We start from the raw sequence: 16631 nt of genomic DNA, 5'->3' as shown, positions 1-16631 counted from the left end.
TGTGACCATGTGACTTGCCAGTCACCTCTGGGCAGAAGCTTTAGGCTCGCTGGTGCAATTTGCCAGAGTCCCTCACCCTGCCTTGGTGATTGTGGAAGCACGTGTTGAGATGAATTTTCTATCAGCCATGTCCCCTTATGACCACAGTGAGCAGAGAAACTGGCCCTCTGCCCCCAACCTTCATCGGATGCACAGCACTGGCAAAGAAACCTTTGTTGTGTTAAAATCCACTGAGATTGTTTGTTACAGCAGCATGATCTTGTACCGGCTCTGTGTTCTTACATTCTGTGTTCTTGATACTCCAGTGTCTGGGGCTTTGACCCTGGACAGAACAGATGACTCTCTGGAGCTTGCCTTTGACGTACAAACCAATCTAGAGCCCACACACCAACTACCTTTTTAAAATCAAGTTGTCACATTCTGAGCAACTATTTCCCCTGCCCTAATAGACTAGGGCCAGATACTAGGAAACAAGGGACCATCTCTATAGCACAGAAGCCACCAAAATAATTCAAACTGTCACTCCTCACTTTACTCAGCATACCTACCCTGCCTTGACCATTGTGTCCTGTGAAAACTCCGCCTAAGGCTCTGGGCCAGACTCTCCCCAACCCCTGAGTAAGGCTGAGCCTTCTCCAAATGGCCTCGTGGGCCAGGTCTCCTGTTTCTAGGGCTCTGTGAGTACAAACTTCGTCCTTCATTACAATCATTTTCGTGTCTGCGTGTCTTACTATTTCTGATTAAAACCAACCCCAGGTCTACATTTTTAGAACACTCGGCATGATGAGCAGGTGATTTAATGCCAGACGGGAAGGTTAGGCCCTTAGCCTGCTCCTGACTCACCACCTGATCCCACAGGCAGCAGCCACTAGCTGGAAGGGCTGGGGTGGCCGTAGGGTGCTTGCAGTGGACAGCTGTGGCATCATGTTGTTTTTTCTTAGGTGTTTCTTTAAATTCTCAACTTAAAATTTTGAAGCTCAAAAACAGCTGAGCTGTCCCTGGGCTGCCTCAGAGGCTGGAGTGTCAGTGCCTGGGATGAGTTCCCATGTATTTCTCCATGTTGGTGGAGCACGCAGAATCCCTGAGAGCCTGGGGTTATACAGGTAATTAGCTCTATGTCTCAAAGGGTCCCTCTGCAGGGGTCAAGGAGTGACTACTCTTCTAGTAGTGCCAAGGGACAAGTATGATCCCGACTGGGCAGCATTGACAACGGAGGCATCTGAGCCATTTAGATGCACTTGCCCAGTGTCTGAGAGGTTATTTGCTCCCAGGGACAGTCCCTAAACCACTTCTCCTTTTCGCTCTGAGCTTCGCTGAGTCAGATTTCATCCTGTCTGTCTGTGGCAGAGTGCTTGCCTGAATGCTCGTGCGATCATGTGTCAATGTCCACTCCTGGGGTCAGTGTGAAGGTCTCCTCAGGGGACTGTGGCACCCCACAAATGGTGGTGTGCAGGTGGCAAGCTTCTTTGCTGTCGTCTGCCTCCTGCTGCTGTGATTTGTTCCCCAACCCAGCAGGATATAAGGTCCCCTCCCTAGAGATTAGTGACTCAAAGTTTAATGAAAAAGGGGAAGGAAAGGCCGGGAGACAGTGACTCACACCTATAATACCAGTACCATGGGAGGCTGAGGTGAGAGGACTATTTGAGGCTAGGAGTTCAAGACTTGGCTGGGAAACATAGCAAGACCCTGTCTCTACAATTTTTTAAAAAAAAACTTAGCCAGGGATGGTAATGAATGCCTAGTCCCAGCTACTCCAGTGGCAGAGGTAAGAGGGTGGCTAAAGCCCAGGAGTTGGAGGCTGCAGTGAGCAATGATCGCACCACTGCATTCCAGCCTGGGCAACAGAGCGAGATGCTGTCTCTCAAAAAGGTGCTCTCCCAAGAGCCCCAAAGAGGCGGTCCTTCCTCACGTGGCCCCGTGTGGCACGCCACACCTTCTGTTCCCTGTGTGAATTGCTTCCTTGTGATGACTATTTCCACATCAGACTGCCTTACTGTTTCCAATTAAAACAAGCCCTGGGCACAACTTTAACACAAGCCTGGTCCATCCTGATGGGAGCACTAAAAGAAGGAGTGGGACCGGCAACCTCTGGGGTCCAGGTGGGCTCTCTGACAGCAGATGGGCTTTCCCCGGGTAGCAGGAATATGGACCCTAGCATCACTGGCCTATCCGAGGAGATGGTCACTCTGCTGATTCCAACACAGCAAGCCCTGGGAAGACTCCAGTTGCCCCAACCGGAGTCATGGGCATTCACGAGACAATCTTTGTGGCACACACACAGCGATCAGCACCGAGCCAGGTGTGCACTCCTGCAGCTGATGGGTGAAATGTACTCGGGCAGCTAGCACAGCGCAGAAGCTGATCACTGCCCTTTTGTGGATGATGTTTGGACATCCCAACCTTGCTCTACCCTAAGGAAGGTGCAGCTGCTTCATCACACAAAATACTACTGGGAAGCATTGAAAGAAAGAATTTCCTTTGAGAACAACAGGTAGGAGCTAGGAGATCCTTCCGAGATAGGCCAACATGAAATAGGGAATCTACATACAATCCATCATCACTAACCCCTAGAACAAATGTGAGGTGAAGGGTAGTAACCATGTACTGACCTTCCAGTTACTTAACAGACGCTGTCTATATCATGAACCCACAGGCTCTACTCAGATAGACCTGGCTAAGGACTGTCCAACTGCCCAGACCCCTTTCCTGAGCTCCTTGTTTCAAGTTAGTTCCTCGTGGATGTCCATGGGAGGCTGAGAGGACAGGCATTTGAGATGTCTGTGTGCAGGTCACAGGGAATGAACGGAAAACAGAAAGGGAGAAACTCATGACCAGGCTGAAGTCAACTTGAGGGTAAAACGAACGGCTCTCATTCTGGCAGTAGTGGGCTGGTTTCTGGGGTCCATGACCTCTCGCCATTGCATGGCAAGAACTGAAAGTTCATCTCCTACAGAAGGATCCACAGCTTTCATCAGAGTCTCAGTGAATGGGGCCCCCATAGGATTGAGAGCCACGATTTTGTAAGAAGGCAGCTCAGCTTCCAGGAGATAGGAGACAAAGTCAAGCTTGGAATTTTTCCCCTTGACTTTCCTAGTATCTGGGTGTGCAGATGAAGGATTTCTGAGACACTTCTGTTTCAGTATTTTCTAAATGGAGCTAGCTACTGAACGCCATATCCCTTGCAGAGTCCTGGGCACTTGAGAGATTTCTGGGCCCAAGTCCTACAGAGTCCGTTTACCAGCAGGTGACTGAACCTCAATGAGCTGGTTTCCCTATTGATAAAGGGAAGATAACGACATTCATTCTCACCAACCCTGTTACAGTAGAAGAAACAGGAGCACGTCAAGCTTTCCACTCTCATTCCCATTAATAATCAAAGCTAACATTATTGAGCCTTTCCTGTTAGTGCTAACAGTGATACGTGCTTAGAGGTGTATCATGTCATTTAATCTTCACAAAACTCCTATTAAGTAAGTACTATTACTATTTAATTTCTTTTCCCTCAGTAGGTGGGAATTGAGCCTTTTGAGGTCAAGCACTTTACCGCTGAGAAGTAGGGCTGGCTGCTGGACCCTGGCCACCTGACTGCATATTCTTACCCTGAGGTCCTATCTCCTCCATCCACCCCATATCAGCATCAGAGAATCTGCCAAAGGTTCAGAAGAATAAGCCGCAAGCTGTTGCTGCAGGGACGTCTGGGTAAGGAAGGGGAAGTCTCCGTACACAGAGTGTCTATGATGCATGAGGCCTGTGACAGAGGCTCTCACGTGGTTACCGAGTGCTTCATGGCAGCTCTGGTAACAAGCACACAGTCAGCCTTGCCTCCTTTTGTTCTAAACGACAGCTAAAAACCAGGAAAGTGAGGTTCAGACGCCTGACTTGTGTCACACCACAGGCTTAGCTGAGAATTAGAAGTTGAAATCATCTCTAAGAACGAGGGGCAGCACTGGCCGAAGGACAAAAGCTACAAGAATCACAACCAGAATCACGAAATGTTTAGAACTGTTTATTTCCCATTGTTCCCACTTCTTCACTCCAGAGCGGCTGTATGATATCAAGGAAGGAGCCCCTGGCTTCATGAAGAAGGGACTTAGCACCCCTTTTGGACTTCCTATGCTGAGGAGGTGGTCCAGCAAGGCCGAGGGAGCCCAGGGAGCACTCTGGACGGGCCGTGCTCCAGCAGCCCTACCCTGTGGGATTTGCTGGCATCACTCACCTGACTCCCTCCATGTGTTTCAGAGTTGGAAATGAACTAATTAGAGCTTATGTTGGAAATAACCTTATTAGATAAGCTCCACAATTTGGGCCTGAACTGCCCAAACACAGATGCAGAGGCAGCGATGAAGCACATGCTTCATACTGCCACAGCGGTAATTAAGTTGTGTGCAGCAGCCTCTCAAAGATGAGGGCTTCTGCTCGCCAGCCTCAGAAAGAGAAAGAAGATGAATGAGAACAGCAAGGGGCCCGCCTGCTTCCTTCCGATCCACTGTGCCTTCCAGATGGCAGTAACCCGCTCCGTCCTCACCATCCTGCCTGCTGTCAGCTGCAGGGCAGCCCGCACGTCGGGGTGGTGCCTTGTGCTCGTGAGCAGCTGGGCAGTGGGTGCCTGCCTGCAGCTGGTCGAATCATTTACTGGCCACCGCAGAGAGCTGGTCCCGGATGCGGCCCAGCCCGTCTAACATAGTGTCCAGTGTTTCTTTGCTCAGCTCCATGGTGACAGCCGAGATGGAAGGTTTGTCTCCACACAGACTGGGATCTTCCTGGATCTACAAAGAGAACATGGCCCAGAAAGTCAAAGCTGCCTCTTCTCCTGGCTCCCTGGAAGGGAGCTGTGAGCCCTGTCTCAATTCTGCTGAACCTCTACGGAGAAGGTCTCTGCTAAGAGCTACACAGTACTAGCCCCTGAATCATCTGGCAACTGGGGAGGGAGAAGGAGATGCCTCAGAGGCCTGGTCAGTTTCCCTTTGCAGCGAGTCCCTTAGGTAGGCATCAGAGAAGGCCAAGGCAAGGCTCATCCACCCTGACACACTGTCAGCATTCAAATGAGAAAACACTGTGTGTCTTCACATGGTTACCGTGAGAAGTGGGCTCAACCGGGACTGGTGGCTCATGTCTGTAATCCCAGCAATGAGGTGGGAGGATTGCTTGAGCTCAGGAGTTTGAGATTACAGTGAGCTATGACCAGTCCACTGAACTCCAACCTGGGCAACAGGGCAAGACCCTGTCTCTTAGAAAAAAAAAAGAGGTGGGTTCTACTGTGTACATGAGAAAATGCATTGAGATCCAATAAAAATGTTACAACTTCTAGTTATGTTTACTTGTATCTTAAAAAAAATAAAGAAAAAGAGGGACTTTACCTAACAATTGCAATCAGAGTAACCTGGCTTATTGTACCCTCAATGAATCCCCAACAATAAAAAAAAAAAATAAATAAAATAAAGAAATTAATTAATAAGTGTTTAAGCTTAGTTACTAGAAATACCCTTACTTTTTCACTTTCTTATAGGTGTTGAATTTTTGGGCATCTGGGTAAGTAGATACAGCATTACATTTTCTAGGTTTGCCAAAACCACCCCACCAAATGGATATGCGACTTAATAAAACTCCTGAAAAGGAGCACCAAGGAGGCCAGGGCATAGGAGTAAGAAAATGAGGGCCTGACACTTCTCCAAGGGCTAAACACTGTCCAATCCACTGTTCAGTCCGGGTTGACCAGGCATGGCAGAGAGACTGTGGAGACACCTCAGCTTAGGGTTTATGGGCAGCCACATGAAAGACTGACATAGTGACAGCCTAACTATATTGGCCAAAAAGTTGGTTACAGTGTACCACGATCGTCATGCTGGCTATTTGAAATCTCAACACACACCTCTAGTGTTAAAGATAAACTTCTCTCTAAGAGTATATGGTAACCTGTAGGTACCAGCAAATTAGTTTGAAAATATTATGTTTTGCATTGTCTTGTTGTTTTAAAATTTCTACTTTTAATGTGTTTTATGTCCACAATATGTTAATGCATGTATACTTTGTAAATAAATACATGCATCTGGGGGATGCTAACTTATTTATTTTTAATTATTATGGGTTGCATAATAGTTGTATATCTTTACAGGATACGTGTGATGTTTTGATACAGGCATACAATGGGAATTAATCAAATCAAGGTAAGAGGGGCATCCATCACCTCGGGCATTTAACATTTCTTTGTGTTATGAACATTCCTGTTTTACTCTTCTAGTTATTTGACAGTGTACCCTAGCTTACTACTGATTACATTCACTTTGTTGTGCTATCAAATATTGTTCATTCTATATTCTTCTCAGTAAAGTACCTCAACAATGGAAGAAAAAGTATCCAATGTACTCAATACTACTATGAAACCAATATATAGTCACCCACACTTTCATAAGAATGATAAAACACAACTATAGTTCAGAATGAAGGAGGGAAGAGAAGGGGAAGGGGAGGGGAGGGGGAGGCTGGGAGGAGAGAGAGAGGGTATTTGGTGGGACCTCACCTAATGTGCACAATGCAAAGGTACATTTCAAAACTATTAAGAGTAGAGTACAAATGTCTTAACACAACAAATGAGTTTGATATAAGCATTCCACATTGTATATCAAATCAGCACATTGTACCCCATAAAAGCATTAATGTGCACAGCTATGATTTAATAAAAATAAAAAATAAAAATGTTTAACTTTATATTAAAAAAAAATATTGTTCATTCTATTGATCTAACTGTATTTTTGTACCTGTTAGCCATCCCCAGTTTAGCCCTCTGCTATTTTATTATGGGGTCAGAGGTCCCCAAACCTTGGCGGCTGGCATATTAGATGCCCTTGGGGCACCATGTCCCGGCTGTACCCTCTTTCTAAGCAGCAGGGCAGTGGACGTACCTTCATCTGGAGCAGGCAGGTAGGGACAGCCATGCGGCTGATGCTGTCTGAGGAGGTTTTGATATCCACCCTCCAGTCCAGGTCAACCAGGCGTGGCAGAGAGACTGTGAAGAAGACAGCCCAGCTCAGAGTTTACGCCACCCATGTCTACCAAGTTTTTTTGCCCTATGACAGGCAGCACCGAGGACAGCACACGTAAGGTACATTTGCTCTGCATTAGAGAGACAGATGGGGCCCAAGACCCACAGTAAGTCACGGGCCTTCCCCACTGCCCTGTCACCGGCACTTGGCACTGATCCACAGCAGCAGTGTCTCCAGGCTTCCTCCTGAACACTCAGCCCCAGCTGAGGACAGAATGAGAACTGAGGCAGAGAAGCAGTCACGGCCTAAGGCTTAGGAAATGTGAGGCTTTAGCAATCGTGGTGAGAGTGTTTGTTTTAGAGCTAAACAGACTGGCCTGAATATAGGTTCTAACACTCTAACCTCTCCACCTTTGTGTACTCATCTGAAAACTGGGGGTGCTCTGGGCCTGGCTCACAGAGCTATTGGGAGGATGAACAATCTGCTCCAGCACCATGACTGGCTCAGAGTAAGTATAATGACCTTTTGCTAACACATAACTTTCAGTCAGTCTTTCCAACTAAATTCGATCACTGTTAATTTTTTTCCCAGCTGAAATACAAATATTTTAAGTACATTACTTTCTGCCTTGGTTATTTCTGTATTATTTTAACAATGTGCCTATATTAATAATGTCCATAATCAGAAAAAAATTAAGAAGTGAAATTGAAAAGAAACTGTGTGACAGACTTTGGGTTGGGACTGGGATGACTGAGTCTAAATCTCTAGTCACCTGGCAGATTTAGAACTGGGGCTGGGGCTGGGGGAGAAGGGTAAGGAAGGAGGGGCAGATTTCTTAATACTCACTTTGATTTGCTTGGGCTTCAGTTCTCCAAGTAGATCTGTTTAAGAGGGAAAAGATGAGAAAAAAATAATAGAAGAGGGATATAACAGAGTCCTCTGATGAGGAGAGGTGCCTCTGGACCTGAGACCCTCCTAGGATTTTCATACCTATAATCACTTGCCATCTAGAAAAGACAGAATAAAACGCTCCCTCCGAACAACCTTTTGTTTGTTTTATAAAGCTCAGTGATGTTAAGGTATTAAATGTTGTGGGTCAGTTTTCATACTTTAGGGCAAAAAAGAAGAAAAGCCTCAATGCATTATAATCTTACTGTGTTACTGTCCTCAGGGAAAAACAAAGAACAGGCTGCTTACCCTCTTTAGTGAGTGCCTGCTACGCAAAGTACTGCACTGTCTGCAGAGACACATCCAAAGTGGCCTAGCGCTGGAGCAAGTGGGATGAAATGTGGTCATGGATGAGAAAGTTCTTAAACAACAAAACTCTTGGTAAACAGGCATTACCAGTTACTGCTATTAGAGTATGAGAGAGGTCTGTTCAAGCCTTCTGCTGAGCAACAAAATAATTCTGCTAATAAATTCTGCTTAAATTGTATGTGTTTAAAACAATCTGCCCAGCCAAGAAAATATACAGATAATTCACAAAAGAAATAACCGTGACCAATAAACATATGAAAAATATATCCAACATCACTAACGTCAAAGATAGGTAAACTGAAATGAGCTACCATTTGCCATTAGTGGAACTGGGGAAAAAACGTAAGAAAAAATTCTCCGTAAGAAGGCATGGGGAGAGGGGCACACTGCATCCTGCTGGTGGAAAAAGTTGGTGCAATCTTTTTGATGGCCAACTTGATATTATGAGGCCAATGGCTTTAACACAACTATCACCTTTAACCCCATAAGGAAATAATTAAGCATATGACTAGCATTTTTGTTATAAATTGTTTGCTGAAGCGAAAAACTGCCAATAACCTAATGTCCAAATCTAGAAAATTTTAAATTACAATTTCTTCATATAAAAGAATACTTTTAACCATTATGAGCACAGTGAAGTTAATTATTGACCTGAAATGTCATTATTGCTAATATCGTGAACTGAAAATAAGCAAGTTATAAAATGGCATGATCCCATTTTTGTTAAAAACAAAAGCAAAACATCAAACCTCTATCTGCACAAAGTGAAAAACACTACCAAAGTCCTAAGAGGTTTTCCACTCAGGAATTAATACTACATGGTGAAGGTGTAAGTGTCTTATCTTCTATTTGTTTATCTATGTTTTTTAATTTTTTAACAATGAACGTATTACTTCTAGAATAGGAATAAAAATAATGAAAATATATAAAAGTTCTTTTAATTCCCAAGAAAAGGGTACTTACAGGTGTTCTAAGATGATTTTTGTCAGCAGGTTTTTGAGGTTTTGGTGAAAGTTTTCTGGAAAAAGAGCCAGAATCTCCTCGGCAGAGGACAGGTCCCGGAACACCACCAGCCTAGTAAGGTGGTGCAGAGCCTGGAGCAGCTGCAAAATAGACAGGGAGACACTTTAGCTGCAGGGGCAGGAGATACAAGTTCAGGACCAGGGGCAGGCTCTCCAACCCCCCAGTTGCACACTGTCAGTCATTCAACTGAGCCACATGAGTCCAGAGGCCTCTGTGGCAGGTGCTGATGTCCCACCCGCCCTGGCCTGCCTCTGAGTTCACCTGTGGCTTTAGAGAGCAGATGCAGCTGCCCCACCATAGGAAGCTGTTGGCCTGCCAGAACACTCTACAGTGGGCATAGGATTAACACATTCCTTTCCTTCTACATGAGAATCTGACCTTCAGTTAACTTTCTAGTGCAGTTTCCCTGGTAACCTGAGAGCAGCAGAAAGTCAGCTGTGTTACTAGGCAACACTGCATTGGTCCAAAGCCGCTGGACAGAGTACTGCACAAACACCTGGGGGTCCGTGACTTCGGGCTGCAGACTCCTTGTGGGAACCTAAAGTTGTGCTTACTGAACTGTGACAAGAGATACTGGCTCCTATGGAGTGTGGGCTTTGAATCCAGGGTAGTGGGAATCTTGTGTCCTTGACCCTAGCCTGTCATCTGAGCGGGCAGAGAACAAACGGCTCCTGACCAGTTGTGTGGACTCCCGTTGAAGAGGAGTGTCTGACCCTGCCCTGCTAAAATGCTGTGCTCCCATCCCATGTCCTTCCAAGGGAATCGGTAGCTTAGAAGTATGGCTTCCAGTGGTCTTATAAACAGAACAATACTTAGCTGATCCTAAGAAAACTCTCAACAGGTGACTGTTTCTTTGCTGTAGCGCTTTCTCTGATCCCACTTGGAGGTTGCCTGACTGCAGAGACACACAGCTAGGAAGTAAGAGAAGTTAACCCTCCATCAGTGAGGGCGGTGTCCGTGGATGACTGGCCCAGCCTCCCTTCCCTGAGAGGGAACAATGCTGAGATATGTTTCACTTGCTTTCTTACAGGATCCCAAGATGGAGACCCAGTTTTCCATGGAGTAACTTCTCACTAGCTACTCTCTTATTGGCTTCCCTCCCTTTCCTGTATGGTTCTCCTCACTCCCTATCTCCCTCCTCTGTGCTTTCTAGAAGCACCTTTCAAATAACCACCAAGTCCTTGCTCTAAGGCCTATTTTTGGAGGAAGTCAAAGTAAGTCTACAATTCACCTGCATAATCCTGCTTCTGGCATTTACTTTTCCACAGCTGATTTCAATAAACAAAGCTTCAGATTTAATAAGGGAAAAAAAGGCCCATTTATATAAACATACTCCAGTTTTAGAAACACATTTGCCTCGGAAAGATAGGGCTGCCCCTGCTACATAGCTTAATATGAGTCACCTTACTCTTCCCTTGGCAACCTGCTGAGATGAGGTGAGCTGAGAAAGAGACTTGCTGTGGGGAGAGGGATGTAAGGGAGCCTAGCAGTATATATCCTCAGCTTACTCAGGCCTCCAAGCTTTTGCCCAAAGATCCCCGAAAAGTCTGCCCTGTGCTATCCAGCCAACAATTTATCAACATTGGCACATTACAGCTTGGAAAAGAAAATTACAAAAAGGTTGGCTTTCATCCACACTGTCTAGGTATTAAGTCTGACAAGAGAATGGTCAGGAGCTCTGATTCTGGGTCATTTCTCCCATCTGTACCTCATCTATCAAAGGAAGAATGGTGCAAAGGTAACAGTTTTTAAGTTCACTAACATTAAAATAATCATTCTAAGTCTGCTATTATGTCAACAGATGTTTCGAGGGAAATTTTCCTTAGAGACTAACAAGAGGGCCAGTGGCCAAAGGTCACTTCTGACCACACTTACTTGCTCTGCCTCCTCCTGGGTCACAGACAAGCTGGAACACGTAGTATCCAAGAGGTTTTTCGAGCCAAGGGCCGAATTGGAAAAGCTCTCTTGACACAGCTGCCTGACAACATCTTTCGAGGAGGCCTACGAATTCACAGATGGGGAAAAACACACTCAGACTCTGAAAATACATGTTTTTGAATAATATTGTCTTAGTCCTTGTGTCACACTTTTGAGACTTAAGACATGAAGGGACGTAAGACACTTCTGTTTCTGGGAAGGTAGAACAGATGTACCTTTCTATTAAGTATAATTAAAAACCCTGAACACTATATAGAAAACAAATGTCAGAAGGCTCCGGAAGGGGAAAAGAAGAAGGCAGATCTGCTAGGGCCTTGTAACCCAAGAAATGACATGATAACAAGTTCCCTGGGCTTGCTTTCACCTCTTACAGGCCAGACTTTGAGCTGATAATAAGAGGACGCACCTCAAGAAAACAGAAGAGGGAATACTCTCCAATTCATATCATAAAGCTAGCATTACCCTGATGCTGAAACCAGATAAAATTGTACAGAAAAAAGGACATAAAAAGGCCTAATATCCCTTATGAAAAAAGACACAAAATTCTTAGCAAATAGAGGTTAGCAATATGTATTTAAAAATTATACATCATGACCAGTTAGAATTTATTCCCGTGACGCAAGGCTCATTCAATATTTGAAAAGCTATGTAATTTCACCATATTAACAGACTAAAAAAGAAAAATCACATACTACATCACACTCTACCTCAATGTAGAGAAAAAAACAGATAAAATCAAACATTCATTTTTGATACAAATTCTGAAAAACAGAAATAGCATCTATAAGAGATCTGTAGTTGGCATTATACTTAGTGGTGAAAGATTGAACGCTTTGCTCCCCCAATGGAGAACAAGGTAAGGATGTCTGCTCTCTCCACTCTATGCAACATAAAGCTGAAAGTTCTAGCTACCAAAATAAGGCAAGAAAAGGTGTCCAGATCAGAAAGGAAGAAATAAAATTGTCCTTATTTTCAAATAACATGATCGTCTATGCAGAGTCCCAAGGAATAAACCAACCACCTATTAGAATAAGTGAGTTCAGCAAGTTTGCAAATACCAAAAAAAAACACACAAACATCACTTATATTTCTATATACTAGCAATGAACATTTGGACACTACAATTAAAAATACCATTTGCAATTGTTCATAAAAATGAAATACAGGCCTCATGCTGAAAATTACACAACACTGACAAAGGAAATAAAAAATCCAAATAAATGTGGAAATATAACATGTTCATGAATTAGAAGATTCAACATACTAATAAGTCATTTCTTCCCTAATTGATATATAGGCTTAATGCAAATCCTATTAATATCTTGGCAAGTTTTTTTTAGATAGTCAAAACCACTCTAAAATTTATTTGAAAAAGCAAAGGAGCAAAAATAAGTAAAACAATTTTGAGAAAAGGAATGAATGAGAGAAACCAGCCTACTTGATTTCAGAATTTATTAGATAGCTAAAGTAATTAAGTCTGGATGATACTTTCAGAAGGATATACACTTAGATAAGTGCAACAGAATAGAGAACCCTGAAATAGGCCCACACAGATATGCCTGATTGATTCTTGACAAAGGTACAAAGCAATTCAATGAATGAGTAATTAACGGCCTTTTCAACAAATGGTACTGAAACAACTGGACATCCATAGGCCAAAAAAAAAAAGTTTTATGTAAAATTAACTGAAAACAGATTTATATAACATGTAAATGTAAAATATGAAACTTACAGAAAAATGAAAAATTTTGGGATTTATGGCCTGGTACAAAGTTCTCAGACTTGACCCTGAAAGAACAATGATAACTGTACCTCATCAGATTAAATATTCTGCTCTGCAAAGGTGCTGGTTATGAGTGCAATTGTGTTTCCCAAAAATTCACATATTAAAGTCCTAACCCTCAGTTCCTCAGAATGCGACCTTATTTGAAAACAGGTTTGTTGCTGATGTAATTAGTTAACATGAGGTCATTATAGTGGACTCTTATCCGGTAAGCCTAGTGTCCTCATAAAAAGGGGAAATCAACATAAATGCACACACAGAAGATGCCATATAAAGATGAAGGCAGAGATCTATAAGCCAAAGTATGCCCAAGACTGCCAGCACACTAACAGACGCTAGGAGAGTCATGGAACAGACTGTCCCTCACAGCCCTCAGAAGGAACCAATCTGGCTCACACCTTGAGCTTGAACTTGTGGCTTCTAAAATTGTAAGACAATAAATTTCTGCTGTGTAAGACACTCAGTTTGTAGGACTTGGTCATAGAAGACCTGACGAACTAATATGGTCCTTATGAAGTGGATGCAATGACAGCCTATGGACTCAAAGAAAATATTTGCAAACCACATATTTGACAAAGGACTGCTACCTAAAACACACAAAGAATCTCAAAACTCAAGAGTAAAAAAGCAAAACATTCCAATTAGAAAAACAAAAACAAAAAACAAACACAGAGACATTTCACCGAAGAAAACATACAGACAGCAAATAAGCAGGTAAAAAGCTGTTCGACATCATTAACCAATAGAGAAATGCAAATTAAAACCACTACGAGATGCCAACACTCATCTATCAGAATGGCTCAAATATAATAGAGTGGTAACACCAAAAGCTGAAGAGGATGTGGAGAAACTAAATCATTTATACAAAGCTAGTAGAAATGTAAATGGTACAGCCACTCTGGACAACAGCTTGAAGTTCTTCGTAAAAAAAAAATAAACATGCAACTACCAGATGACCCAGCAACTGTACTCCAAATCTGTACACAAATGTGTATAGCAGCTTTATTTTTAACAGCAAAACACTGGAAACAATCTCAGTGTCTTTCAACCAGTCAATGGTTAAACGAACTGTTGTACATCCATACACACCATGGACTACTACTCAGCAATAAAATGGAAAGAATTATTGATACATACAAAGTGGATGAATCTCCAGTAAACTGGGCTGAGTGAAAAAATTCAATCTTAAAAGGTGACATACTGTATTATTCCATTTATATAACATTCTTGAAATGACAAAATTAAAGAAATGAAGAATGCCAGAGAGTGGCGGCATAGTGGAAGTGGTATGGCTAGAAGAGTAACATAAATAATCTTTATGCTGAAAGAAATGTTCTGTATTTTTGACTGTATCAATGTCCATTGACTGTGACAGTGCATTATCGTTTTAGAGGATGTTACCATTGAAGGAAACTGGGGGAAGAGTAAATACGGTAAATGGGACCTTGCTGCATCATTTCTTACAACTGCACGTGAATCTATAGTTATCTCAAAATAAAAAGTTTAGGTTTTTTTGGGGGGAGGGGCGGTCTTACTATGTCGCCCTTAGTAGAGTGCCATGGTGTCACAGCTCACAGCAACCTCAAATTCTAGGGCTTAAGCCATTTTCTTGCCTCAGCCTCCCAAGTAGCTGAGACTACAAGTGCCCGCCACAACGCCTGGCTATTTTTTTATTGCTGTTGTAGTTGTCATTGTTGTTAGCAGGCTCGGGGTTAGAACCCGCCAAAAATAGAGAAGGCAAATGAACACTGAGGAGACCATTAAAAAATAAAGCCAGGCTTGGTGGCTAATGCCTATAATCCAGGTATTCAGGAGGCTGAGGCAGGAGATCAAGGCTGCAGTGAGCTATGATCATGCCACTGCACTCCAGCCTGGGCAACGGAGACAAAACCTGTCTCTAAGAAAATAGTAATAGACTAAAAATAAAAATAAACAAATAAATAACGGGCATGGAGGTGAATGTCTGTAGTCCTAGCCACTTGATAACTGAAGCAGGAGAATCGCTTGAGCCCTCCTCTCTAAACAAGAAGAAAAAACATTTTAATGAAGAAGTAAAACAGAACAGAGACTATGAGACTATTACATAGCCTGATGATGTCCTGACACGAACTGGCTGAGTGTAATTAATTCAACGCTCTTCAAAAGCTGTTTAAAAAAGAAAGAAGAAAAAAAAAAAAAAAAGGAAGGGAGGAAGAAAGACAAGGTCTCTCGAGGATCTTACATTCTCATGAAAAAGGACAACAAATAGATGCATAGTCAGCTAATGACAAGTTCTACGAGGGAAAATAAAGCTGCTCCTTCTTCTGTAGAAGAAATCAGAAGTTAAATAATTCCAACCTATCATTTTTATTTGAGCTTTACAAAACCCTATGAAGTATGTCCCTTTCAACCTCAAAGTCTTTCAAATGATGATCAGGAGGCCTTCTGTACAGGCCAAAGCGAGTACAGAAGACCCAGGCCTCAGGGGAACACAGAACCGACACCTCACTCAGAGGGCTGAACTGATACCGGGAGAGGATTTCTCAACCATGGAGCGCAGAGGGGCTGCGGGATGAAATAGGGAACTGGTAGCGCGGATTCAGCAATTAGCACTCGAAAGCACTAATCCCGAAAGCCAGGCCCAAAGACTAATAGTAGGGGGTATTTGTACAGCGCCTCAAGTTCATTATTTTATTATTCCCAACCTTCCTCTCAGGGCTTAAAAAAAAAAAGCTCAGAAAGTTGCAACAATCCGCTAAGCGTCACACGCAGAACTCGTGGCAGAGTGGTCTCTCCAAATCACTGTCAATCTGTTCCCAATTCCTGCCGCGTCCATAGTGTAGGAGACAAGCGTCGCCTCACGCTGTCCCCACCCCTCCAGTTTACCTTCAGCAGACTCTGGAGCGCTGCAAAATGCTCTGCACAGACCGCAGCCATCTTCGCGGATCACGTGACAGCGGACCACAAGCTGGTCACGTGGATCTGGTCGCCACCGCGGGGCATGCCGGGGGCTGTAGTCTTTCCGCGTGGAGGAAGCCCTTCGGGCTGTAGCGCTCAAGGCCAGGGGAAGGACCAAGAAGAGCGCAGCGCGGGATGCCTAAACCTGGGGACTCTGGGACCAAGGGGCTGGGAGGACGTGGCCAGAGAGTGGGTTTCAGAAACAGGAAATTGGCTTGACTTGTCTACTCACCAGATCAGGGGAACTCTGGTTTTCCCTTGACCCATGGGAGTGGGCTGGCTGATTTGGAGAAGGCACCTGCGGCCTGACAGGCCCCTTAGAAACAAATGTAGCTGCTCAGGAGACATCTACCGACCCGTGCTTGGAATTACAATGAAGTTGTGCACACTGGAATTCTTGGAATTTACACACACACACACACACACACACACACACACACACACACACACACATCCTGTCTTGAAGAACACAAAATTACTTTTGCCTGTATAGTTTCCTTTAGGTAGGACCTGGTATTATTAGCCTTATCCAGATTGGGAAACTTGAATCATTTAGGTTTTTAATTAACGTTCCTGTAGGCCCAGGGGAGATCTGGTTTGAAGAATAGGTGAGGAAGTGCTTGGAAGAGGAGCTAGGAAGGGGTTGAATGACAGCTATTACCCTGCTGGATTCTTGTTACACCCACATGAGGGGTGAAATGTGGGAGACTGTT

General features: G+C 43.8%; 1 protein-coding gene across 1 annotated transcript; it reads right to left on the bottom strand.

Moving 5' to 3' along the window:
- Window positions 1–3991: 3991 nt before the first annotated feature.
- Window positions 3992–15917, bottom strand: COMMD9 (COMM domain containing 9). Its single transcript, XM_053560465.1, has 6 exons — window positions 15847–15917; window positions 11136–11261; window positions 9201–9340; window positions 7827–7861; window positions 6900–7003; window positions 3992–4766 (listed from the first exon to the last, which is right to left on the bottom strand). Exons 1-6 carry the CDS (start codon window positions 15895–15897, stop codon window positions 4626–4628), a joined length of 597 nt encoding a protein of 198 aa, XP_053416440.1. The 5' UTR covers window positions 15898–15917; the 3' UTR covers window positions 3992–4625.
- Between the last annotated feature and the right edge of the window lie 714 nt (window positions 15918–16631).

Source organism: Nycticebus coucang, chromosome 14, assembly GCF_027406575.1.
Source record: "Nycticebus coucang isolate mNycCou1 chromosome 14, mNycCou1.pri, whole genome shotgun sequence".
NCBI classification, from domain to species: Eukaryota; Metazoa; Chordata; class Mammalia; order Primates; family Lorisidae; genus Nycticebus; species Nycticebus coucang.
This window is presented reverse-complemented; position numbering and strand designations above follow the sequence as displayed.

What these genes read in the sequence shown, in the direction of transcription:
- COMMD9 (XM_053560465.1), bottom strand. Translation starts at nt 15,897, where the DNA reads ATGGCTGCGGTCTGTGCAGAGCATTTTGCAGCGCTCCAGAGTCTGCTG. An exon ending in CGCTCCAGAGTCTGCTGAAG is followed by an intron (nt 11,262 to 15,846) that starts GTAAACTGGAGG and finishes GTGAATTCGTAG; the next exon opens with GCCTCCTCGAAAGATGTTGT. An exon ending in TGAAGCCCAAGCAAATCAAA is followed by an intron (nt 7,004 to 7,826) that starts GTGAGTATTAAG and finishes TCTTCTTCACAG; the next exon opens with TCTCTCTGCCACGCCTGGTT.